The sequence below is a fragment of the Panicum virgatum genome, chromosome 9N (genome assembly GCF_016808335.1).
Source record: "Panicum virgatum strain AP13 chromosome 9N, P.virgatum_v5, whole genome shotgun sequence".
Lineage (NCBI taxonomy): Eukaryota > Viridiplantae > Streptophyta > Magnoliopsida > Poales > Poaceae > Panicum > Panicum virgatum.
The window spans coordinates 62247260-62272591 of NC_053153.1; the positions used below are offsets into that span (position 1 = coordinate 62247260).

At 43.3% G+C, this 25332-nt stretch overlaps 3 protein-coding genes across 3 annotated transcripts; 2 read left to right on the forward strand and 1 right to left on the reverse strand.

Annotated features, from left to right (window-relative positions):
* Positions 1 to 23: 23 nt before the first annotated feature.
* Positions 24 to 855, forward strand: LOC120689227 (heavy metal-associated isoprenylated plant protein 2-like). Its single transcript, XM_039971540.1, has 3 exons — positions 24 to 41; positions 132 to 216; positions 333 to 855. The coding sequence occupies exons 1-3, from the start codon at positions 24 to 26 to the stop codon at positions 647 to 649; spliced, it is 420 nt and encodes a 139-aa protein (XP_039827474.1). The 3' UTR covers positions 650 to 855.
* A 1566-nt stretch (positions 856 to 2421) lies between these two features.
* LOC120688623 (protein phosphatase 2C 32-like) lies at positions 2422 to 9083 on the reverse strand. Its single transcript, XM_039971011.1, has 4 exons — positions 6078 to 9083; positions 4359 to 4472; positions 3413 to 3677; positions 2422 to 2785 (listed from the first exon to the last, which is right to left on the reverse strand). Exons 1-4 carry the CDS (start codon positions 8466 to 8468, stop codon positions 2670 to 2672), a joined length of 2886 nt encoding a protein of 961 aa, XP_039826945.1. The 5' UTR covers positions 8469 to 9083; the 3' UTR covers positions 2422 to 2669.
* A 6338-nt stretch (positions 9084 to 15421) lies between these two features.
* On the forward strand, positions 15422 to 16886 carry LOC120693394. The gene is made up of 3 exons (XM_039976820.1): positions 15422 to 15787; positions 16073 to 16139; positions 16754 to 16886. Exons 1-3 carry the CDS (start codon positions 15552 to 15554, stop codon positions 16847 to 16849), a joined length of 399 nt encoding a protein of 132 aa, XP_039832754.1. The 5' UTR covers positions 15422 to 15551; the 3' UTR covers positions 16850 to 16886.
* Positions 16887 to 25332: the final 8446 nt, after the last annotated feature.

Consider the following 25332-nt stretch of genomic DNA (forward strand, 5'->3'; position numbering starts at 1 on the left):
CTCGCTCCTTGCTCGGTCGCGCCATGCCCGATGACTCCAAGGTTTGTATTGATCAGCTACTCTTCGATCGGTGCTCCCTACCATTATTACTGCGTCAGATGAAACAAGAATGATCCATGCGGCCCCTCTGATCGCAGAAGATCGTGCTCAAGGTGGACATCGCCGGCGACGAGTGCAAGGCCACCCGCGCCATGAGCACCGTCGCCAAGTTCTGCGGTATGTGCGCGCCATGCTAAACGTATCGTCTGCGCACAATGCGCGACGCGACCAGCGCTCCGTTGGTTGCGCCGTGTACTCGTGTGTAATTAATCTGATGGTGTGGGCGGCGGCAGGGGTGAAGTCGATGGCGGTGGACGGCGAGAAGGGGACGCTGACGGTGGTGGGCGCGGTGGACGTGGTGCGCGTGGCCAAGGCGCTGCGCAAGGCCGGCTTCGAGGCGCGCGTCCTCAGCGTCGGCCCGGAGAAGGCGGAGGAGAAGAAGCCCGACGAGGCCGCCGCCAAGAAGCCCGCCGACGACGACCCCAAGAAGCCGCCGCCGTGCTGCCCGGGCTGCAGCGCCTGCTGCCCACCGGTCCCGGTGGCTCCCTTCCCCGGCGCCGTCGTGTGCTACGAGGAGCGCCCCCCGGGCAACGACTGCGTCATCCTCTGATGGTGATCGCAGGCTACGGACTGGAGGTTGCAATGCCACTCCTCGTGCATTTTCAATTTTGATAGTTCCGTCGTTCATCCTCAAAGATCAAATGGCAATGTGAATCTGTGTATGATTGTATAATGCCAGGATACAAACATACGGATTAAGCTTTATTTACCTGACAATAACTCGTTTGTTTAACATTTTTGTCTTGTCGCATTCGAAAGAAATCAAAAGGATTCATTTAGCGGTCCACGCTGAGTTCATCTATTCAACTTGGGAAATATCCGTCCATCTGGGAATGTTTGGATGACCCGACTAAACTTTCAGTCACTATCACATTGGATGTTTGGATACTAATTATAAGTATTAAATATAGACTAATTATAAAACTAATTGCATGGATGGAGACTAATTCGTGAGACGAATCCACTAAATCTAATTAGTCCATGATTTGACCATGTTGTGCTACAATAAACATATACTAATGTTGGATTAATTAGGTTTAATAGATTTGTCACGTGAATTACCCTCCATTTATGCAATTGGTTTTGTAATTTTTGTATATTTAATAATTCTAATTAGTATCTAAACAACTAATGTGATAGACTTTTTTTGCATAAATGGTGATAATTGACGGACGATTTTAGTTCCGTAAACAAGTTGCCCAACCAATAGAGTAGATTAATCGACCGGCAATTGTCAACAACGAATCTCCGAGTCCATTAACAAAAAGCACCAAGACAAGCGACCAATGCTGAACTCTGAACTCAGCCAATGCTGATTTCATTTTCAGTCCAGGTACCGCCAGCTGCTACCCTATTTCTATTTGGTTTCGGAATCGATCACCCTTGCGTGAGGCGTCGTATAAAACTGGAAGTATGACCATCGCATGTATCAGTTCACAACAGAATTCTGCTGGACTTACTGGTTCTCATGGTTTCGCTCTTTTTTGTGCTGCTGAATATAGGGGCGTGATGAACAAACTGATGAGCCAACCCGTCCCAACTAGCGGCACTCCAGTGACTGAGTGATTCTATGTGCTCATGACTGGAATGTGAACCTGCAGCATATCTGAAGCATATTTCCATGGAGAATCCGGCAGCGAAATGCTCCTGAGAAAAATGGCCGGAGAAAGTTCGGCCGCACCATATATTCCCTATCTCACAGTTGAGGTTGATACCTGATGCCCCTCCCGTCCCCATAAAATGGGTATGACCACCAGATTCCTCAGATACCTTTCGTTCCTGTTCAAACTTCTGATTGTAATAACCACTACGGTGTCACTAACGCCACCCACCAGCAGCTCCTCAAAACGGAGGATAAGAATCTAAACATAAAAGGCAAGGTGATCAGGGTATGATCAGCTGAACAACCTTGAGTGCTGAGGCGACTAACTGCCAACAAGTCCGTCAACTGCTCATAGTGCCCATTTTCTATGCTTCACTCAGCACCGAAAAGGATCTAACATTGGCAAGCACAAACAAGCATGGTTACAGATCAAATAGGCAAAGTAAGACAACAGATGCCGCGCAAGGGACCCGCACTCTGCTCTTTGATACAACCTCCAGCTCCTACACGCCAAAATAATCTATTACAAAACCAACTGCTTTGTAAAGCCTACAGTTTCAGATGTCGTGCATATATGCTTCATATCAATTTGCAACCCCCTGGACACCCCCCATCTTAACAAAGGAACGGCACTTCTTAGCAAAGGGCAAAAGAAAAGGGAAACAAAAGGCAGTAAACACCCCACAACACAAAAACAAACTTTAGAAGGACACTGGAGATGGAATCTGCCCCCAAAAGAACCTTTTTTCCTAATAACAAAAGAGAAAACCTGTATACATCAATTCGGACTGGCCAAGCATGCACCGCGAATCCGAAATGTTGAAGACAGAAAAGGCACATGGATTGCCAGATGAAAATTTGAACATAGTTGAAAAATAAAGACAGCAACACATTGGTGCCTTCCCTGACTGATAATTTACTACGCTAAGTGAGGCTGCAAGGAACAGACCAGGTCATGTTTCAACACTCATCCTGAAGATCGCCATATTCGTCCTTCGAGTGAGATTACCATAACAGAAACATCATCATGGTATTTCCGGCGATCACCCTGGGGGATATCCAATAACTCGTGAAAATCCATCCCTGCACGTGTTATTCAACACCCCCAAAAAAAGAAAGGCTTAGTTGCCAGAGGAAGTTCTCCAATAAACAAATTTTTTTTTGCAATCAATAGTTCAAGTTTTGAAAGTACTTCCATAATTTTACACATGTCAAGTCCTAGACATATAGATATCCTGCATTCAAAGGAAAAAGGTGACCAAACTTGGAAATAACTAAGGCAGCTGCATCCAAAATTCACCACCCAGAAACATTTTGTAAAACCTCTAATGCCATTAACATTGACACAGGCTCCTGGTGCAACATATGATATTTACTATTTATAGACTCTACTATGTGAGAAAAAATCAGGATACTGTCTGAGTGCCAAACAGTTTCCCATGATTATATTCAGAAAAATCAACAAGATATTCACAAAGCATATGCAGCCCACATGATGAATAGTTATGCTATAAGCAATGCTGCAGGAAAACTTTACTCATTCTAACATCAAGATGAAAGTAAACTGTTAAAATATATAATATCTGACAGCTAGATAGAAATAGAGTGCATTATTAATCAGCACAGTTCATTATACTAGAACCATAGAACCCTAATAATGTCATCTGAATCAAATTGGTCCAGGTTAAAATGTATGAAGGAAGAACTGACCATTCTTTTTGGCTGCCCGACATAGAAGTTCAGCTACAAGGTATTGCGCAGGGTCTCCCTCTGGTACATTTTCCATGAACCAGGAAACATGCGACACTACCTCATCATTGCTGAAATATTGATATAATCCATCTGAGGACAGTACAAGAAACCGATCATTTGTGCAGAGACGATGGTGAAGTACAGCAGGGTTGCAGCTGATATATGGTGAAGTCCCAACATAGTCAATGCGGAACATTTGAAGTAGTGCCTCGTTAAATTCTGGCTGCAATACGAAAAGAAATTAAAACAATAAAACATTCTGTTGCAACAGACAAAACATAGTTTGCCACCAGAAAGTATTGAGATTATGCTATATCAATAAGATTTCCATTTGGAGTTTATATTAAAACAAAGAAAGAAACACCACGACCATTATATAAAAAATGTGTTCATCTTTAGTTATTTGACCGGCTGACCTGGCCTTTTCTGCCCTTTACATGGTTGGTTATCAAGGCAATAAGGGAAGGCTAAATGCTTAACCACCAACTTGAAACCTAGGTGAGGAGCACATGTGCTAACGTCATATGAACCAGCATGTAGCAGTTTCAATGCATAATAACGAAATACAAAATAGAGGATATTGCATTATGACAATTAATGGATATCATATGCATCGATGACTATAGCACCTTAGCCCACTCTTTTCCTTGTGGTTCTAGTACAGTAACCAAGGAAGTTGAGCCATCTATTGTTTTTATTATATCAAACCACAAACAAATACATACCCATTTCCCATCGTTTATCACAACAAGCACACAAACAATTCATGGATGTGGTTCTGGCATGAGGCACATCACACCTTATAAGAAAAGGTGAAAGGCTATTGACATGATTGTTTGACATAGTGAGGTACTGAGATTGTACAAACTATCAATCATAGGCACACAAGGTTATATAAAGTTACCTTCTTTAGAAAGCCAGCACCAAATGCTCTAGTAACCTTCAACTGTCCCTTCACCCTATCATTAAAGACAGCTTGAGGATCAGCAGGATGTTCTGCTTTAATCTGCAAGACTTCCTGAAAAGCATCATCACAAAATAAAATGAGACTGATGACATAAATGCTAATCAGTAGTAACTAGTGTAATAAAGTTCAAGGTAGAATGTTAGCAAAATAGCAAGAAATGTTAAATGCGACTGGATGAACTGCTGAAGGATTTGTTCTTAGAAAGAATGAAGAAAATATTGAAACAAAATAGTCTTATATCTTCTTCCACTACCTAGCTACAAAAACAAAGCTGACTTCATTTAAAGGCATTTCTAGCACATGAAAGATCAAAGATGCTTGATTTCATTTATGTCAGGTTGTAATCAACAGCACCAATAGGACACCCGAAACCCTGTATTTTACATCTGCAGTACTTTCAGGTTGTAATCTGCAGATGTAAAATACAGGATTCAAGTACATCAAAATGGCAAAATGCACCTATAAATCTTGTGATCAGACCATATCAGGTCGCACATGAAACTAGTCAACAAGTTCGCTAGATGCTAAAATAATAATAATGTGGTCCCTGGCAGCTAAAGAAAAAGAAAACTAGTACTTAAGGCTCATTTCTCTGCTGCAACATCCAGTCCAAAAATGAATTGTGAAAGGTATGCAAAAGATTACCTTTTGGATAAGTGCAGTGAAAATTTACAAATCATTTGCCCCGAATTTAATAAAGAGAAGGCACTGAATAATAGTTAACACTTGCCCTCTTGTGGTCTACAAGCTTACATAGAAATAAACTAGTTTGTGGTCTGTAGACCTCTTCTGAAGGATGCAGTGGACAACCGTAACTAGAAAGGTACACTGATGTTCCATGATTTATTTTAGATCTATCAGATTGAAATTTAGTATATTGGACTGGAAATATTTTCAGTCACATTACATTTTTGTTCAAGGAACCTATTTGGCAATATCAGCATAGCTAAATTAGTGAGTAAGCTCGATCAATCAGCTTATGCTAGCTCGAAGGACTCAACAACTATGCATAACTCAGAAAGTCGGACTCTATCTGGATGCAGTCCAGGGCACATGTGCTGATTTACAGTGATTTGCATGTGTGTAAAAGTTTTGAGCAAGAAGCCAGCTAGAGTCAATCCATTTTAACATATGACAATGATAGGCCAAACAAGTTAGTGAAACTGATCAAGGTAGAAAGTGAGTTTGGGTCTTGTTAACCAACTGAAAGAATAGTACCTAGAAACCACAGAAGAATATTTAAGAGCATCATCGTGTTTATTTTCTAAATAACTTTCCCAACTGCTAATTTTTAACTGAACAGAACTAGTTCGCAATACCTTTAAAACAAAAAATAGCATGATTTTGCAGTATCAAGTTAAATCTTTGGATTTGTGAAGAGGTGTAGGCTATCAAATGCCCTGCCATAAAGTCATCTCATCAGGAGACTACATATTGTAGCATCACTGTTATACAGAATGTATAAGCTAAGGTACACTGCGTGACTAGAAGTTTCTATTATATCATCTTGCCACATCCTTAAGGAAATACATAAAGATGATAAAAGGAACTGCTAAAATCTGGATAGATGAAGAACTCAAAGACCAAATATGCATAGGACAGCAGATGCCAATGAAGAGAGAAAATAACAACAGATTTGTTTAACAGAATCATTACCTCCTCAATACTTGTGCTATGATCACTTGACAATTGCACTGCTCTCATTTTTAACCTACATATTGAGAGTTCCTTAGCTTTTGTATTGCTGCTTAGGTGGCTGTTAGGATTATGCATCGGGGACTCTTCTGATATCCTATCAAGTTCAACACGGACCAGTGACTCCCTTGACCTGTTTCGATGTCGTAAATCTCCTTTTAAGAAACTTGAGCTGTTGTACTGATCATTGTCCTGTGCCAAGATAACTCGGCTATCCCCGAGATTCATGACATATACATCCTGGTCCTTCATCAACATTACAAGGACACATGAACCCATCAATGCAAGCTCCGGATGTCTATCGAGCTCCTTTTCCACTATTTCCATGTATGCTTCCTCCGTTGTTTCAAGTGCCCGCGACATTGCCCTCAATACAGCATCATGCTCTACTGGCCCTGACTTGCATCTCCTAATGACATCCGAAGGTTGGATAACACTTTCATCAACATGAGGTTGATCCCTGTGCCAATCATAGTTCCATGGGAAAAACTTCTTTTGCAACAATTTTTGCTTTTTGTACATCTTCCTCAACTTCGACCCAAATAAAATTCTTCTTGTAGTTTGTTTGTGAAATGATGATGATGTAGAAACTGAACACCCACTACACTCTTTGGGATCAATGCCAAGTACACTATCAGCATGTCTTGAACTTCCAAGATCTTCAGAGTCATCAAAACATTCTCTTGTTGCTGCCAATGAACACCTGGAGGTATCTGCTGCATTTCTGGAGCTTCCTTCTGTAGTCCCTGCCAGCGTATTATGCAAGTTCTGCATTTTCCATCCCTCTAGTGACACCTTAGATACTCTTCTGTTATGATCTTCTAACAATTCCATCTCAAGTAGCTCAAAAAGACGCTTGCTCTTTCTGTTTTCTTTCAAGAATTTGGCATGTTTGTCACAATAGGCACTATTCTCTGCCGTACAGCTACAGCTAATGTTTAAATCTGCACTTGAAAGGCCTCTGTTCAAGTTGTGAGATTCTCTATTTTGGAGATCATTTGCCAGATCAGCTTCAGCCATTTCCTCTACTATCTCATCAGTGCCCAACTCAAGACTACTCGAAACCTGTGTAGCCAAATCTTTCTGCTCACTGCTGGTACAGTTTGGCTGAACTTGCAAGGCACTTCCATCACAATCCTTTTCAGCTGCTGCATTATGTTTTTCAAAATTACCAAATTGCTCTTGTTTCTCACTGTCAAACTGAAACTGACTTCCGTCACCATAAGGAGGATCCACAGAAGCAGCAAGTGGTTCACCCTCTTCATGAGCAGATACGTGATCACTCCTTTCAGAGTTTTCTTCATAAACCCAGAGCAGTCCCTCCAGTTCTTTATCAATTGCCTTGTATAGGTTGCTCATCAGAAAATCAGGCGCGTCAGGGCCACTAAAACCATCATAAATTCCAATGAAAAGCCAACCTTGCTCTTCGGATAGAACAACATGAACCCTATCTTCCCCTGCCTTTCCATGAGCCCACTGCAGGTTCCTTGTCACATTATACTCAGGTTCCGGCAGCCCAGCTTCCAACCCGTTTTGTGAGCCTTCTGATCTGGATTTTGCATCCCTTGCCCAGGGCAGCTGAGCCATGGGATGCAACAGAAACTTATGAACCCAGCCTGGATTTTGGGAGTTCCTGCTAAATGTCCTTGACAATGCGGTTTTCATGGGTCTGCTAATCCTATGTACAAGATGTCCTAGACCAGCTTTTCTCCGACCATACGAAAGAGGTGCTGAGAAGTTGCTTCTGTTGCCACCATCAATAGGGCCTGACATGAAGGCTCCCTTATCCAATGGCCCCGACATGAACCCGGCACCTTTGTCCAGCGGCCCGGACGCGAATCCTCTCTCCAGCGGCCCCGACAAGAAGGTGTTGAGCGGCCCTGACCCTCGTGGCACCTTCTGCAAGGGCACAGCGGCGAAGGAGGCGGTGCTCTCGAACGCGGCAGCAGGCTCCTGCACCTCGCCGGCAAGGGAGACACTGAGGTTGCCCGTCCTGGCTGAGGATGCATTAGCGCTTACCGAGGCCCCCGATATGGTCCGGAAGGTGGTCTCGCCGAAGCTCCTGCTGGGCCGCTGCAGCCCGGCAACCGCGGCGGCGGTGGCAGCCAGGTCCTCGGCGACCTCGTGGCGGAAGGAGCCACTGCGGGTCTCCGAGTCCATGACGCTGGAGTCGAGCGTGTAGCGCTCGGAGTTGGAGGGCGTGATCGCGGGCGAGTCGGCTGCGGCGCCCGGGCGGACGTAGCAGAAGGAGTGGCCGAGCCCTTCGTGGAGCGGCTCGAGGAAGTCGAGGTCGACGCCGGCCTTGTCGGCCGGCGCGAAGCAGCCGACGACCCGGGACGTGCTGTTGCCCATGGCCGGCGGCTCACGGTCGCCGGCGCCTCAGCACCCCGCCGGGAGAGCGCGCCCCAATGCCCGTCGCCGAGGGCCCCGGGCGCCCGGCAGCATGCGCAGGCGGACGCCGCCGCACGGCGTGACGCGGTCCCCCACCCGGTGCCCCAGTCCCCGGGCCAGCCGCCCTCGCATCTTAGGCCGCCGCCCCCCGCCTGCTCGACGAAATGCCCCGGCGCGGCATGCCACGACCCGCCGCCGCCGCCGCCTCACGACCCCCAACTCCCAACCAACAACCCGATCAGGAATCGAGATTGGAGTCGGAGACCGGCGGCGCCTATCGCCTCCGCACCAGGCCGGCCCCCCGGCGGATCCCGAATCTGGCCGCCGGCGACCGGGGAACCGAAGCCGCCCCCGCGAGGCCGGATCGAGGAATGGGGGATCTACGCGTGCAAGCTAGGATGCCGTGGGGGGCAGCCGCGGAGCCAGGTCGGGGGTTTTGGTGCGATTTCAAATGGGGTGGGAGGGTGGTGGTGGGAGGAACGAACGAACGAACGGAGGAAAAGGCGGAGTTGGGAATGGAATTGTTGGAAGGCTGCTGCTGTGTGAGGGAGGGAAGGGGGGGGGGGGAGTGGAGTGAGCGTGAGCCACCTTGCTGTGCTGCAATGGCGTACCCAATAGGTGGGCCATGTATGCCATGGCATATCTAAATATTTTGATCCACCTAGTAAATAATAGTGTAATTGATCAAATTAGTTAAGAGCTTGATTATCAATTTGTTGTGATAGACATGGAGTTGCTTTCTTGTATATTTGCCTTCAATCCTTCCAACTCATTTGTTTCTTTTGATGCATAAAAGGTACGTAGACTAGCTGAGTGAAAGCGAGGGGTGCTCTAGCCTAAGAGGAGGAGGGAGTGAATTAGGCACTCTAAAAACCTTAACCTATGGCTCCAACTAGTTTGCACAAAACTTAATGTAAAACAAGCTATCTAGATGTACAACTACGGTTCACCTTAATGTGAAACTCTCATCTCAAAAGAGTTTAGCAATTTATAGCCAATTCTATCAAGAAACTACTCTATGAAAGTAGAGGCATAAAGATTGCAATATGAAATGCGGAAGCTTAAAGGAGGGATGAGAGGAAGCGGACTCTCGACACGAAGATTTATCCCGTGGTTCGGATTGCCACAAAGGCGCCCCTACATCTATGTTGTTGAAGCACTCACGAAGAGTATCGCTTCCCGGCAATCAAGTCTCTTCCGTAAACACAATCACGGTCACCTTGATCCCGATCTTCACTAAGAGAGATTGCTCACGAAGGAGGGGTCTCCGTTCCCGCACAAAGTTGTCGACGCCACTCCACACCAAGCCGGAGGGTCGTAGACTTGCCGCCGAGCCACCAAAACTCCAAGGATGGCCGGCGCACCAAGATATAATTTTGGTTCACTCTAGAACCACAGCACAAGGATCTAAACCTTGCTTGATCACTCACTCAAGAGCTAACTTAACACTAACACTCACAAAGCTTGTGCTAAGGACTAAGGATTTGATCTCTATGCTCTTGGATGGTTTGGAGGTGTTTTTGGATGTGTGATGTGATGTCATGGGACTCCAGCAATCTTCAAATGGCCGGGGGAGCACATATATATAGGCCTCCAAGTCGAACTAGCCGTTTGTAGCCGGTGGGCGTTGGTTCTTCCGATGCTGAAGGGCTGGCTGTTTCACGCTTGACATCGTCTCTGGAACATAGTACATTGATTGCACCGATGCTTAACTTGATAGCGTCGGTTCAACCGGTGCTACACTCTTCCTTCACTTGATCTCTAGAGGCGCTCAGTCTTACACCAAAGCCAGGGCGTCGGTTCTTACGACAACCATCGGATGCACCGGTGTTTAGGCATCGGTTCTTCCGGTGCTATTAGTTTCTACAGAACTCGTCCAATTTAGTGTTTTTTTGAGTTCTTTCTTCGTGTTTTGCTTTGTATAGCCTTTTTACTTCATCCCTAGGATCTAGAAATGTTCACTCAACAAAACCATTAGTCCCATTGATTGTGTTATCATACGATCACCAAAATCACTCGAAATGGCATAAATGGTGCTATGTTCGTTACACTGAGTTCTATCCTAACAACATGATTTGGCGAAACTTGATTTGCAACTTGACAATTATATTGATGATGTGAGACAAAATGATAGCTTCAAAGGCATGGTGAATCTTGCTTACCTCTCACTAAAGCTTGTGCACAAACAAATAGACACACCTAATATAATATAGTTTACACGCTTTTCAAATTAGCATGGCTTTTACCGATTGCGATGACAAGTGTTGAAAGGGTATTATACCGTATAGCAAGTGGAAAAAATATCGTGGCATACCTTCTATAAAATCCTAGGTTCGCCACTGCTGTGCTGTGGTTGTGTCCGGACTCCGGAGTGGAGTGGAGACCGGACGGGGGAGACTGGGAGCTGTGCTTTCTCTCGCGCAGGTCCAGGTGCTTGCTCCTGCTCCGGCACTAGCCTCCGGCCAAGCTAGGGGGAGGGGGTTGCTGCAGCGCGTGTTGCTTGCTTGGTCGGCTTCGCTTGGCACGCTGGTCCCCTTCGGCCGCCGCCTCTACTGTCTTGGCGCTTGCATCGCTTGCTTCCTCTCCTTGTTTCCATAATTGGAGTTTTGCGTCCATGCTTTTCCTTTCTTCATTTGCAAGTTTTCCCACCACCTCGAATTGGATTTTTAGTTTCCTTCGCTCACTATGTTCATTTGATTGTGGTTTGTGGCTGGTGTTGATTTATTATGAGAAAAAAATATTGTTGACTGGCTGGTGGTGGTTGGTGCTAATTTGGTGTAAAAGAAAAACACTGCTGGCTGGCTGATTGACTGACAACCAAACGAATAATTTGAGTGTGAATAGAGAGATATTTCGAAGAAAAAAAAAGCTTTGAATGTGAGTAGCTATGGTGGTTTCCAACGTTTGATGCTCGGTTTGTCCTAGTCCTATGTTTCATTTATATTTAAAGTGCTTGTGGGTAGGCATATTTTTCGTTTATGCATTATGCTAACTTCCCTTTTTATGTCTCGTTAGAAATTTACAAGATCATGTACAACCATCGATATTTTTGCAATATCTTCATGGTTAATCAATGACTTAGGTTTGTGCACAAACAAACCTTACTATGCCTGTCCATTTCATACAGCCTTTTTATTTTTGTTTATGATTCCTTTTGGGGTCAGAGAAGCATTTGGAGCGAACTTTTGCTTGCTTGCAAACTGAGGGCAGGTCCACTCTCTTTCCCTTTGTTTTTCCTCCTATGGCTCTTCATTCAATTTTATTATTTTTGCTACTGCCAGTTTTTTTTCTATGACAAGTTGGCGTCTCTATCCTTTTGTTTTCTTGCATCATTGGATTTGGTGGTGCTGTGAGAGTCAAAGGCTCAAAGCGACGAAAAAGAGCGGGCTGGCAAGCCGGATGACCAAACCGGGACCCCCTGGCCCTCATCATGATCATCGCCACAATTTGGATGGACAGATGGAGAAAGGTGGACTTCTGAGGTTTTGCTTACATTCCGAAAACATTCCTAAATAGGCATGCTACTTGCAAAATCCTGTCTGCAAGAGTCAAGCTTTTGATATAAAATCTTCTAACATTCTATGAATCTAACCGCATTTGCTTCCTACTTGCGCAAGTGCGTGTATGGATATTCTTGATTGCAATAAAGCCTCATTTGTCTTTTTTAGGAAGGTCAACATTATTTCTTGATAGTATCATTACGTTGAAAGTTGTTTGTGTCCATTGTTCTGAAAGTGGTTTAGGGCAGGTTTGGATTAGCTATCCTACAGCCCTAACGTTCCAAGCCAAATTTTAGTAGTTCCGCAGAATTTGGCACAAATTTGGATTCCTGCCATAGCGTACCAGACCAAAATTAGTAGTTCCATGAAATATTTGGCTGACATTTAAATGCATGATGCCAATATTTTGAGAGTGAGAAATTTTGCAACGCCACTAAAGAGAGGGTGGAATTGCAGGGCCTGAATCTGCTGTCTGCACCTTGGCGTGACTCCGCCGCATTCACCAATGATGTATTGGCTTCTCACTCATCGTAACGTTTTCGGTTATATATCAAAAGAGAAACTTTACAATGATTGAAAAAAATAGTAGCAGTCCATCTGATAAAATTCTACAGTGTGAAGGTAAGAAGTAACTATGGTAAAGTATCTGGTACTTCAAAAATATAGGACCAAGTACCAAAAAGTAAGACTGAATACTAATGTTATTTATTTTTTATAAATACTTTCCATATATCAACGGCTAGAAAAAAATTCAAGATAAAAATACCTAAAAGTACCTGAAAGAGCTCATATCAAAATTCACGGGTTGCAAAAATCATATATGGTTTTTCCAATGATTGTAAAGTACTCATGGGTACTTTCAAATACTTTTACCTTAAATTTTTTTCTAGCCGTTCATCTATGAAAAGTATTTATAAAAATAAATTAAATTAGTATTCGATCCCACTTTTTGGTACTTTGTCTCACATTTTGGAAGTATCAGACATTTTATCCTAGGTACTTCTAGGTACTTGCTACCTTCACCACCGTAGGATTTTATCAGATAGACGGCTCCTATTTTTTTCAATCATTGTAAAATTTCTCATATTCAATTTTATGACCAGTTTAAATTGTTGTATTGCCCTAAAAAGATTAAATTGATGCAGTATTGTATGTTCTCCATTTTGCAAAACTTAATCATAGTTGCAGTCCACACAATATCTCCCCGGTGTATGAACTGATTAGCATGGCTCCAAACCAAACGTGATCACGTTTGCAAATTTCAGGCTGCCAAAATTTTAGTTGGACTAGCTATGGGACATATAAACCAAAGGAAAACCTAGGTCTGTTAGATTTATTTCCCTGATTGTTTTTTTTGTCTAAATATGCCCAGATCACGAACATAAACAAAAACATAGGGCATTGTCGGCACATGTCTTTATGTATAAAATTGAACATTGGAAACCATTTAGCGTTGCTGTCAACATCACTATCGATCAATTTAGTTTTTGGCCCCAAGTCAACTGAGTCACTAGACAACTTGTGTTAACAAACTAATCTCTGATTTGGCGTTCACATAGAAATCATACAATCCGGCGGTGATGTAGTAGTAGTAAAATAGTAATTTCTACATGGAAAATGCGAGCAAGCTCAAGAAAAGCTAGCACACGTCGAGAGGCAAAAGACAAATTCCCAACACGCGCATATGAGGCAACGATGGAGCGTCAAGTTTGAACATGCTCGGGTCAAAACGCAGAATCTGCTTGTCGCCAACACATCTATGTGGAATCCACACGACACCGTGTGTTTGCATATATGGCTGAACAAGGAAAGATAGAAAAATATGATGTTAGCAATATTATATCCCTGCAAAATTGAAAGAAAAGGAGCTAGGGAAAAAGGAAAAAAAAAAGAAAGAGAAGGAATTTGCAAACGTACGTTCACAATTTTTTGTGTGCTTCCAAAAGGGAAAGCCGTGCTAAAGAAATGATCACTAAACGAAGTTTAAAAAAAAAGTCAGCAAAGTTTGGTTTCAACCTTTGTTGAACTAGTACATCTGATTTTTTTATAAAAAAATAGATGCCAGAAATTGATTTTTCATATCGATGTCAGAAATTATTGTTCAAGGGGAACACGGACCAAAATATGATGCTTACCTTCGCAATCACCGTGATGGTTACCGGTAGATGTGAACCCCAATATCTGAAGTTCTGAACACGGGGACTTCCATGGTCCGAACGAAGTCTGAAACCCGAGCCACAAAGTCAAGGCACAGGCACAGATGTCTGTGACACGCAGGCCGCCAGTGTGCCACGGCAATACGCCAGCTGCCAGCATGGCATGCGCATCCAGACGCGGGCGCCTGCGTGCGCGACGCGCGTGCACGTAGCAACAATGCATGTAGGAGTAGAGTAGTCGTGGTGGGCGGGCCCACAGGAAGACCAGCTCCACGATCCATCGTCGAAAACGAGCCCATCGCCCTCTCTGACTAATTAACCCAAAGCAATAATCTATCTATAGTCTATACTATAAAAAATTTTATTCATGACAATTGAAACATTCCTCATCATATTTAGTACACATACCCACCTCACAAACCCTCCTTTGAGGCCCACATGTAAGCTGAAAAAGTTTGACAGGGACCTGGCAGGCCGAAAACGACACCCTATCCCGTTGTTCGCGATCCCGCGACCCCCCTCCGTCGATTTTTTTTCACCGCAGGGCTCTCTACCCACCCCTGCGTACCAGCCATCCTATTGGTCCGCGCGCTGCCTTCCGTGATTGCAGCGTCGAGTTCTTGTTGATCCCTCCCATCCCACCGCGGCGTTGATCCCCTTCCTTCCTCTCCTCCCTGCGACCCTGCCTCGCTGCGCCGGCCCTCCTCGCTCCTGCTCCCCCACCGCACACCCCTCCTCCCCCCTGCTCGGTCCCCCGCGCACCCACCCCGTCAATCACGCCTCCATCCTCCTTCCCCGCCGGACGCCTACTCTCAATCCCTTGCCCTCCGCAAACCCCATCCATCCCGGAGCGCCGATCCGTCCGTGCATGCGGCCATGGCGTCCACACGCTGGGGGCCAGGGCGGCGGCGGGGGAGCAGGCCCGGTGAGGCGCCACGGCGGGGCGGGGGCACGCGGCGGCGGCCATGGTGGGGCGGGGGGGAGGACACGCCGGCGGCCATGGCAAGACGGTGACACGGCGCGCGGCGGCCCATGGCGAGGCCCCTCCTCTGCTCCGCCCCGCCCCTCCCCTGCTCCGGGCTGCGCGGGGTCCGCGGATCCAGGCGGCGGTGGAGGACCGGCGGCCAGGGACGGCCGATCCGCGTCGTCCTCGCCGCCACTGCGCCGCACCCGGTGGCGCCGATCCGCGCCGTCAACGCTGCCACTCCGTCCTCGATGCCGATCCGGCCCCAGTCGTCACCGGGGTTCGCGCCGGCACTCCGTCCCCGGTGCCACGTATGCGACTCGCCTGCCTCCCCACTACCTCTGCCCCTACCGCCGCCTCTTCTCCATCAAAACCCTAATCTGGGACCCTCCTCCTCCCCCATGTGCGGACGGCAACCAAGCGCATGGGCCTTGCGTTCCTGGAGGCTGGGCCCCTTCCCAACGAACACAAGGAACCCATGCCAGATCCTGCGATGCGCCGCCCGCCGAGCGACTCCTGCGGCCAACCCGCCCGTAAACAGTGCCAACGCAAAGCTTGGTGCGGCCTCCGTCCCCGCCACAGATCCCTTGATTGCAACACTGGTCTGTCGATCCAGAACCGCGAGGTCTTGGAGAACCGGTCGTCATCGCCTCTGGAAAGGTTCCCGGAATCTTTCGTTTGCTCTATTTTTATTTCCGTTCTTATCCTGATCCTAATTCTGTGATGCCATTTCTATTTTAGGGAGCTTGCTCGTGGAGAATTTCTTCTTGTTTCATAGTTTTGGAGTTTTCTTTGTCTGGTTCGTGGTCTATAATTATTCAATTGAGTTAGAAGGGGCTCGATTTTGTATGTTTGTGTGGCTGAGATATAAGTTTTTAGGTATCCAGTATGTTCCTCTCTGATTTTTCTTCTTCTATTTGACAGCTGCTTGCTTTGCAACTGCAGGTATGTGTTGAAGAAAATACACCTTACAAGGCAGATACAGGGATGCCTCAAGTCTGGTCACCAAAGGGTCAGCAATTTTCCTTTATCCGCTTGCTTCGTAGAGCAAAGAATTTGCTAGAACTGTGCTAACTATTGTGAATAACCCACAGAAACTTGTGAAATATTGCATTCAGACTTTGTTTTCCATCGAGATCTCAAGGTCACTACCTTATTTTTCTGGCAGTGCTCAAACAAGTTTGGACTGATAATCTTACTATTCCAAACAAGTTCAGGTTTCTGATAATCTTACTATTCTAAACATATTCAGGTTCTGATTATGTTTTGATTTAGTTGGATGTATGAACCAAAGTTGCACAGTTTGAAAGCAGAACTATTTTTTTTTTTGAGAATGCAGCTGCTGAGTATTACATTTACATGAATGCCTATGCTTCTAGACTATTTTTTATTCTATCAGTGACTTGATGTCCCAATCGTAATGTTTAATCACAGTTGTTCTTTAGAAATAGAGTTGAAGGATAAATGCTCTTTATATATCCTTGATGAAAGCCGACATATTGGAGTAACTTGCTAGATAAATTTCCAAATTAACATGTAAAAACAAAACTTTATATATTATTCATGTTATGCTGGTGGTTCTTTGATTATTTTCTTGTAACTTTGATATGATATTATGTTGTTTAGGTCCACATCAACAGTGGTGGCGACAAAGGAGAAGATGGCAGCGGTGTTCAAAGAAGAGAAGGCCGCGGACAGCACCACATGAAATGGGTTTCATAAAGTAAATATTTTCGGTGGATTTATTGAAGTGCGGGGCTCAGGTTCTTTGGATCATTTGGGCATGCATATGCAGTCCATGACATCAGTCATGAGAGGTAAATAACTCACTCTCTGGTTTGTATATATATTGCTTGAATTTTGTGTGTGTGTGTGTGTGTGTGTATATATATATATATATATATGTATATATATATATATATATATATATATATATATATATATATATAAAGCAATGCCTTGCTGAAACTTTCGGAATGCTTGCTTGATCTATTTTAGTTGAAGCGTGCTGCATGTTTATATGCACAAATTTCCTTATTTTTCTCTTTTAATTATATAGTAAAAAGATATATGTCACACATCACAATGCATGTTTAAAAGCAAGTTATGTCTAACTCATGGTTGTTGCCCCTGTCATTTTGTTTAATGCGATATTCCTAAAACTAGGATGATACAATTACTCATGGTTGTTAATGCAGATAGGATCACGATGTTATTTTTGTATACGTGCTGTCCATTTATATGACCATTAGATTAACATTATTCAGAAGTTACAGGAAAACCAAGTCAGTTTATAGACATTTTCATTAAAAAATTTGTTCTTGACTGCCTTACAGATTAACGATTAACAAGAGCAAATGAGGATAGTATCACTGTGCAGTTTTTCAAAAAACAAGCTCCCAATAAGCAGAGTCTCAAAAGGAGACTCAATACGTCAAAATGGTTGGAGAGATCTTGATTTGAATGCTTCACCAAGTTTTGGAAGTTATAGATTTCATCCAAAAGATATTATTTTTACTACTGCAACAAATTTTGGATGTCAAAAAGATCTATAAGGGATTAACTTCAGTATTGCACCGAGTTTTATTTGTCAAAGCTCTATGAAAAATGATTTCAATGTGGGAGCAATTCTGGAGGTCAAGCATTATTAGAAGATATATTGATATGAATCTGGAACTATAAGAAATGGATATGGCTCTATGAATATGTTGATAGCTTTTAAAATATCAGTAAAGAGCGTACGCCCGCTGGCGCCGACGTGTAATATGTGCAGACGAGCGAGGTCGCGGCCCCGGCACTCTCAGACATCCACTTCAATCGATGACAGACATTTTAAGTTGCTCTGCTTCACACGATTGTGAGCAAATGATTCTGAATGAATGGTTGTTTCTCTCGTCAAGCTCGACTGCCCACCATTGGCAAGCACCTCACTGCTGAGGAGATTTCTGCAGAGGTGACTTATAACTCTTCAATTCTCAGTTAGTGGATATGCATTTTTACAGTGAGTTTGTTCTTAATGCAATTGGGTAAATGTGGTATGGTTTACATAGGTATTCTGCCAAGAGGGTACGGATAGATGCTATGTTTGTTGTTCACTTGTTCGTCAATTGTATATATAAATATTTGTTCTCTTCTTTGTTGACAGTTTATCTATTTATTAAACCAGTCACAATGTATCTTACTATTTGTCTTCTTTTCGGTCATTGATGTTAGCCCTTCACAAATTTAAAATATATTCAATTGATAGTAAACCCATGCTTATGTGCAGCTTAAGAAAATTAAAATTTTCTTTACAGAAGCTCAAGTATATCTCGCATCCGAGCATCAGTTGCTTCAAATAGGAAAGCAGAGCTTGTGGTGCCAAAGCTAATGCAGAGCTGTGCAAAGGGTATCATAGAGGACTCTCTGCTTGCTGACTGAATTTGTTATCATCTAACACTGGACCAAGTTACCAAATCTGAATGTTTAAGCAGTTGAGAATTCCAGTCTAAGGTTAGTTGGATGTTCAAATGTGTATATACTTTAAATTGATTGCTATATATTTTTACTTCAATGTTGTATGATCTAAATGTTTTAGCTCATCTCATCAAATTTGTATTTTTAATAGAAACATGTTTAATATTTTAAATTTTTAAGGCTTGCTTGTCTTGTTCTTGTTCTGCTAAAATGTGATCGACTGATAAGTAGACGGAGCAAGCTAAAGAGTTGGTGGAGTACCAAGTATTATTTTGTTTCCTCCTAATTGTGATGATGATTTGCTAATTAGAACAAATTATACCAAGTATTATTTTGTTTCCTCCTAATTGTGATGATGATTTGCTAATTAGAACAAATTAGAGGAGTTAAAAGTTTTTTATATAAAATTTATAAGTTATTTTTTTATGACAGATTGCTAATGTAGGGAACTTCGATGGAGATTATTAAGTCTCATAATTAAGTTAACATTGTACAACACTATTTTAGTTTCATTGTTTCATTGATTTCGCTTTTCAAATGGGTAGCCTGTGTTGGTCCCTCATAATTCGTCTTCTTTTTCCAATATATCCAAGTGCCGGTCTATTATAATTTTCCTTTGTATAAGTGGGAGCTCTAAACCATCATCTTCGTGTTTAAAATGTGATGTTGAGAGGAGGCATGCGAAAGGAGAAAGGAGGACGATGCCATTGGAAGATGGCAAATGGGATACACTGATGGTTAGACTGGCACATGGTGGGATCAGACCTCAGGTCGAGATGTGATAGAGAATTGGTTTTTGAAGGAAGATGCGTGGGTTCAGAGTTATGAAGGTTTTTGTCCGAATTTGACTTATGTAATGAAAAAATAAAAAATCTGTGTTAGAGATTTTGTATATTTGTCTCATCAGGAAACTTGGACTTACAAAAAGATCTAATGGGATCTGTTGCACAATACATATTTCACTGAGAAAATGCAAATCTTGTATGACATTGTGTGCTCCTTGGCATTGAAGATTTATTTGGTTTTTTAAAACACGTGCCTGTGGCACGTGCACAACATTGCTTTAAATATAAAGTGATTATTTTTTATTTTTTTTAAAATATATAAATTACACATGTGGACCTATACTTAGAAATCTCTTGATTTTAAAATATGTGCGTGCCGCACATGGGCACTACTAGTAATTGATTAATTACCAGTGAAAGGATGCCCTGGGCGTGGCCATCTCCCCGGCCCTAATTAACTAAGCCGGCGGTTAGTGGCCTAGTTTGTTGGCTACCCAATTGTTTAGTCATTGAGCTATCGATCAGATATCAGACCTATCTCCAGTGAGCTACTCCTCGTGCGTGCTAGCAGCAGTTGTACATTTCTCCGAGTTGGTGTGGACAAAACGGCGGAGTGGTTGGAGGTTGCCATCGGTCATAGCTCCGCGATCCTCAACCGGAGTCCCACCAAAGTCCAGATTAGTAGCATTAAGTGACTAAGTTCCATTTTAGAAGTCTACTTTTAAATTTTAGGAGGTCAAAATATGTTACATACTCCAACAGATCTAACTAAATGGGCTTCTATTTTTGTGTGGGTCCTATCTGTCATTCACATCTAATACAACATTAAACGTTTTGGAAGTTGGAATAGTGGGCTACCAAATTGAGGGGGTGGAGGAAGGAATTTAGAAGCCCTTCCAAAATAGTAGCCCATATAGATGCTCTATAGGAGATGAATCTTTTACATTCACCGACTAAATCATTGGATGGCAACCTATTTGGTAGGTCTGCTGGAGTTGCTCTTATAGGATATATCAAGTGGTGCTAGTATATATTAAAAAATAGCATCGATGTCACGGCGTGGTTGAAAGTTGAAACCATCTTGCTTTCATCACTACTAGCTAAACTCATGAGACAACGACTTCACCTAGTATTTTTGGGCCGAATGGTGGCGTACTAGCAGTGTAATGAGAAGAGGATTTGGTATATATTGTCATACTAGCTCACGCAAGTTGATTTTTGGCGTGTTGTGGTTTTGACCTCGACACCTTGTGACCTAAAAAGGGGGGTTGTGCTAGGTAGCATATATGATATAAGCATAGCGTAGAAGGGAGTGGTGGTTGGATAGGCTAACACGTTGAATGTTAAATTTTACTCCGTTCCAAACTATAGTTTGTTTTGAAAAATCGAAATACATAATTTTGGTACGCACCTAGATAAACAATATGTCTAGATACATGAAAAAAATTATATATCTAAATTTGCCAAAATGATCTATAATTTGGAACGGAAGAAGTATAATATATTAGCACTCATTTCATACTAAAGTTTTTTAGCCTTGAATAAAGTTTCATCCACCCCACTAGTACTCTTGTTTGGATGAGCTAGTGCTAAAATTTATCACTTTTAGACATTAGCATTTGGATCCAAACATCCCCGAAGTAGTTGGCATTTGAAGCTCTTATCATGAACAGTAAGAAAATAGGAATTGTATTCCGGAAGCGCAATTTGTCTGTTTGCGAACACCACCAGCAGTGAGATCGAGGTCGTCGCCTGCATTAATAAGCGTGTGGAAGTGAAATCTCCTCACCATGTAGAAGTGACCGCTTTCACGTGAAATCCTATATTTGTACATACTGTATGTTCCAACTGCACCTGCACGTACGTCAGCTCGATCGATGCAGGATAAATATAAAACCACAGGTGAGAAACAAAGATTCCGTGCGTGGATCGACGACGAGTCAGTCGCCCGCATATATATATAGACACTACTAGAAAACAAGCTTTAGATCCACCCCATAGGTACCGGTTCATCTTCATACCGGTACTTTTGGGGTGGATTAGGTACCGGTTGGTATTATCAACCGGTACCTAAGGTTCTCCATAGTTACCGGGTGGTAACTTTTATATTAGTACTGGGTGGTACCACTAACCGGTACCTATAGATGAGCCTTAGGTACCGGGTGGTACCACCAACCGGTATCCATTGGTTACTTTAAAAGGAAAATATCTCCTTCTCGATCAGAACAACTGTATAGCTGAGATGGTAAAGGAGCAACATGCGAGGCTAGAGGTCGCGAGTTCAAGTCCCAACCAAAGAGAATATTTTGCGTGAATTTTAAAGGCTTAGACACCGGTTGTTTTACCCGGTACCAAAAGCTCAGCCTTTGGTACCATTTTTGTGGTACCGGTTCAAAAAACCGGTACCAAAGGCTCTTTGCAACCGGTGTGTGTGTGTGTATATATATATATATATATATATATATATATATATATATATATATATATATATATATATATATATATATATATATATATATACTATGTTTGTATAGAATCGGTGCGTGGTCAGACTCGATCGGACCCCACCACGCACAGCACACGCAAGTACAGGACGCAGGCTGAAATGCGCGCAGCTCATCTGCCGATCGATCCGGTCGAAAGGTCCCGGGCGAGGACACGTCGTCCGCTGGCGATGGAGATCTCTGCCGGGCGCGGCGCGCATGCATGTTAGTTACCGGGCGGGCCCTGGTCGGCAGGCATCGACCTTGGCCGAACTGGAGGTAGCCATGGGAAGGGATGATGCATGGATCGTGGATAGGCTGCGCTGCGCCTGGGCCAATCAGTGCGCGGAGATTCCCGGCCGGCAGGAAATCAACGATGATCTGTCTGGGATCTGGATCGATAGATCGCCCGCGCGCCGTCTTCTTGCACTGGCTACTGCTTCTCATCGTGCTGCCGCATCACATTCACACCACACCCCAGCCGCATATTGGCAGCAAAGCATCGGCCTGGCCATCGGGGGGATTCGTCCATCCGAGCGCACGTGAGAGAGAACCTACATCACATGCTGGCATGCTGCGCTCCGCGACATTATTTTGCCTTTCGTTTCTTTTCTTTTGGTCAATGAATGAAGACACTAGCTAAAAGCTAGCTAGCAGCAGCTATATATACTGCGCTTCGATCGCCATCGGCTGATCCCTTTCTTGTTTCGCCGTACGCGACGACCGATCATGAGGTTATGCAAACCAAACGGTGGCTTTCTCCTACTTGTTGTACCAGCACCTAGCCGGCCGGACGCCATGATGCCGGCCGGTGGTGGAGGACGGCCAAGCTCCATCGGTAGCTAGCCTCACCACCAGCAGCCAGCCATAGCTGCTCTCGCTTCTTTGCCGGCCGCGCGCTTTGCTTTGGCCTTTTCCTTTACACATATTTCCCATGCATCGAGATGCCGCGAAAGACGACGACGTCCGATCCGTCTCTCCCGACCATTGACCTGTCAGCGGCGAGCAGGCGAGACACGGGAGAGCCCGCAGCACATAGGTAGACGATCGATCCTGCACGGCAATCAAAGCACCGACGACGCATTGCGGTGTGCGACAGGATGATGTGGGCCGTGTGCTACCACCACCGCCTGGAAAAAAAAAATAGGGTGCGCCTCCGGCCCCGATGCACCACAAAAACATCTGACGGTGATCTCTGCGCACGAAGAAAACAAGCCGGAAGCTGAGTCATGCTCATGCGCGCGGGATGGCTGCGCCATCCGTCTGATTCTCGCTGATAGGCACGTGGTGGACATCGGAGGCAGGGGCGCACCCGAGCACCGTCCAATTTTTTTTCCCACCGCCTACCTTGGCGGTATAGAATGCCACACACACGAAATTTTCATTTTGAATCTGGATGGACACAAAGCAAAGCAGGCTAATGAGCATGGCAAATGTTAGGAGTGACACATGTGATTGGCAGTCAAATTATCACAAAAGTGGAACAAATTTATTTTATTGCGAAACAATTTTTCTATGAAACAATTTCTTTTTGTTGCTAGAACAATTGAAACTTTGTTTTGAATCAAAAAACTGTTCCAGCAACAAATTCACATATGAGCCGGTTTGTTAATTCCATTTGAGTAAATTGCACCCATCATACAACAACTTGGCAGGCGAGTGCAAATTGGTCCAACAACTTGTAAAGTGCTCAATTTAGTACAATAACTTGATAGCTGAGTGCAGATTGAGCCAACAACTTAGAAAATACTTAATTTAGTGCAATAACTTGGTAAATTGGTGCATTCAAAGCACCTAGCACGAAAAAAAATTGGTGCATTCAAAGTCCAAACATTACATGAAAATATATTTGCTAACATCAAGTCACAATAAAGAGTTTATTCACGTAGGAAAGTATTATTTGACCGTAGATTTTTGTGTCGCTATGGTCACCAAAAATTTTATTCTCAGAATAAATTAATTATTTTTTTATTAAAAATAATATATTATTTAACCACTATTACAATAGCAACATATTAAGCAAAGTAGATGAACGTCAATAATTCTTAAATTTTATAAATAGAAATTATTGATGGTGATCCGGTTGTTGCTTTTCAACTATGTACAATGTTTTATTAGTTCAAATGCAAACAAATTTTAGAATTACACCATTAGCATCACTCAAACACTGAAGTCGATAAGAGAGACCCTAAAACCTTAGGTTTCTTCTGCACTTCTTCTCATGTATTCAACAATGCTCATGTTTGTTTCTATTTATTTAGCTCATTTTTCCTTTCTAATGAATATATGAGGCTTTAAAAATATATGAACCAAGCTCCTAAAAGGTATCAATAGTTTGTATCAACATATTGGTTTTTTAGTTTGCATATAATCAAACATATCGGAAACAACGTATCAATGTATTGGTTTTTTTAGTTTAACAGTGCATATAATCAAATATATCGGAAACAGTGAGGGTGAATTTTTAATAATAAATATCAATTTAAATAGTTTTAATTAAAACTAAATCACTATATAAGAATAATTAATGTAAAGACATAACATTAATTTCTAAATAGTGAGGGTTTTTATCCTGACCAAATACATTGCCATGTAGGCGCAGCACAAAAAATCAGTGGTCAAATAATATTTAATAATTTGTCCTAACACGAATATACTCTTTATTAAGACTTTGCGTTAGTTACATTGCCGTGTAACGTTTGGACTGTGGATGCACATATTTACCAAGTTATTGCATTAAGTTGGGCATTTTACAAGTTGTTGGACCGATCTGCACCCACATGTCAAGTTATTGTATTAAATTGAGTATTTTATAAGTTGTTGGACTAATTTACACTCACCTGACAAGTTGTTGTATGGTAGGTGCGATTTACTCATTCCATTTTAGATCCAAAACATAAAATTGGGCTGCTGCGACAGGTCCATTTAGAACCACGTATTGTGGTCAGCGAGGCAGGCAGGGAGCGGCGGGCATTGAATCCGGTCCGGGCTCTGAGTTGAGCCCAAGTCCGGAGTCCCCCGTGCGAAGAATCCGGTCCGGCATTCAATACGCACGGATAGAAGAAAAAAAAAGACTCGTTCCCGCTTGTTGACTGTTGGCCCGCTCCCATGTGTTGTATGTTCGGCTGCCTCGTGCCATGCATCACACGGTGTGTGATTGCAAACCCAGGATGAGTAGTGGTGGTCCGCGGGGACAAAATTAGGTGGCAGGCACGTCACCTGCTAATGGTATGGGTTAAAATGGGTTTAATGGATTGGTTTTGATATGGATTGTGTTTGAGTGAATTCAAATGGGTTATATTATCTAATGGGGTGGGGTGGAGTGGGTTCTATATAAATATGGATTGAAGTGGATTGGGGTGTGCTAAAATGGATTTTTTATACAAAACAGTATGATTGTTATATATAAATGTCGGTCCTGTAAGAGCCGAACTTTAAAAATAAAACCTCGTGTTCACATTATAAAATTTTATCAAAATTG

Bases quoted from the DNA above. Each gene is read 5' to 3' on its own strand.
- LOC120689227 (XM_039971540.1), top strand. The intron at 217-332 runs GTATGTGCGCGC...GGGCGGCGGCAG, and splicing joins CACCGTCGCCAAGTTCTGCG to GGGTGAAGTCGATGGCGGTG.
- LOC120688623 (XM_039971011.1), bottom strand. From the start codon at position 8,468: ATGGGCAACAGCACGTCCCGGGTCGTCGGCTGCTTCGCGCCGGCCGAC. The intron at 4,473-6,077 runs GTAATGATTCTG...GATGCTTTTCAG, and splicing joins ATAGCACAAGTATTGAGGAG to GAAGTCTTGCAGATTAAAGC. The intron at 3,678-4,358 runs GTAACTTTATAT...TTCGTATTGCAG, and splicing joins GTGCTGGCTTTCTAAAGAAG to CCAGAATTTAACGAGGCACT.
- LOC120693394 (XM_039976820.1), top strand. From the start codon at position 15,552: ATGGGCCTTGCGTTCCTGGAGGCTGGGCCCCTTCCCAACGAACACAAG. The intron at 15,788-16,072 runs GTTCCCGGAATC...TTGCAACTGCAG, and splicing joins TCGTCATCGCCTCTGGAAAG to GTATGTGTTGAAGAAAATAC. The intron at 16,140-16,753 runs GTCAGCAATTTT...TATGTTGTTTAG, and splicing joins TCAAGTCTGGTCACCAAAGG to GTCCACATCAACAGTGGTGG.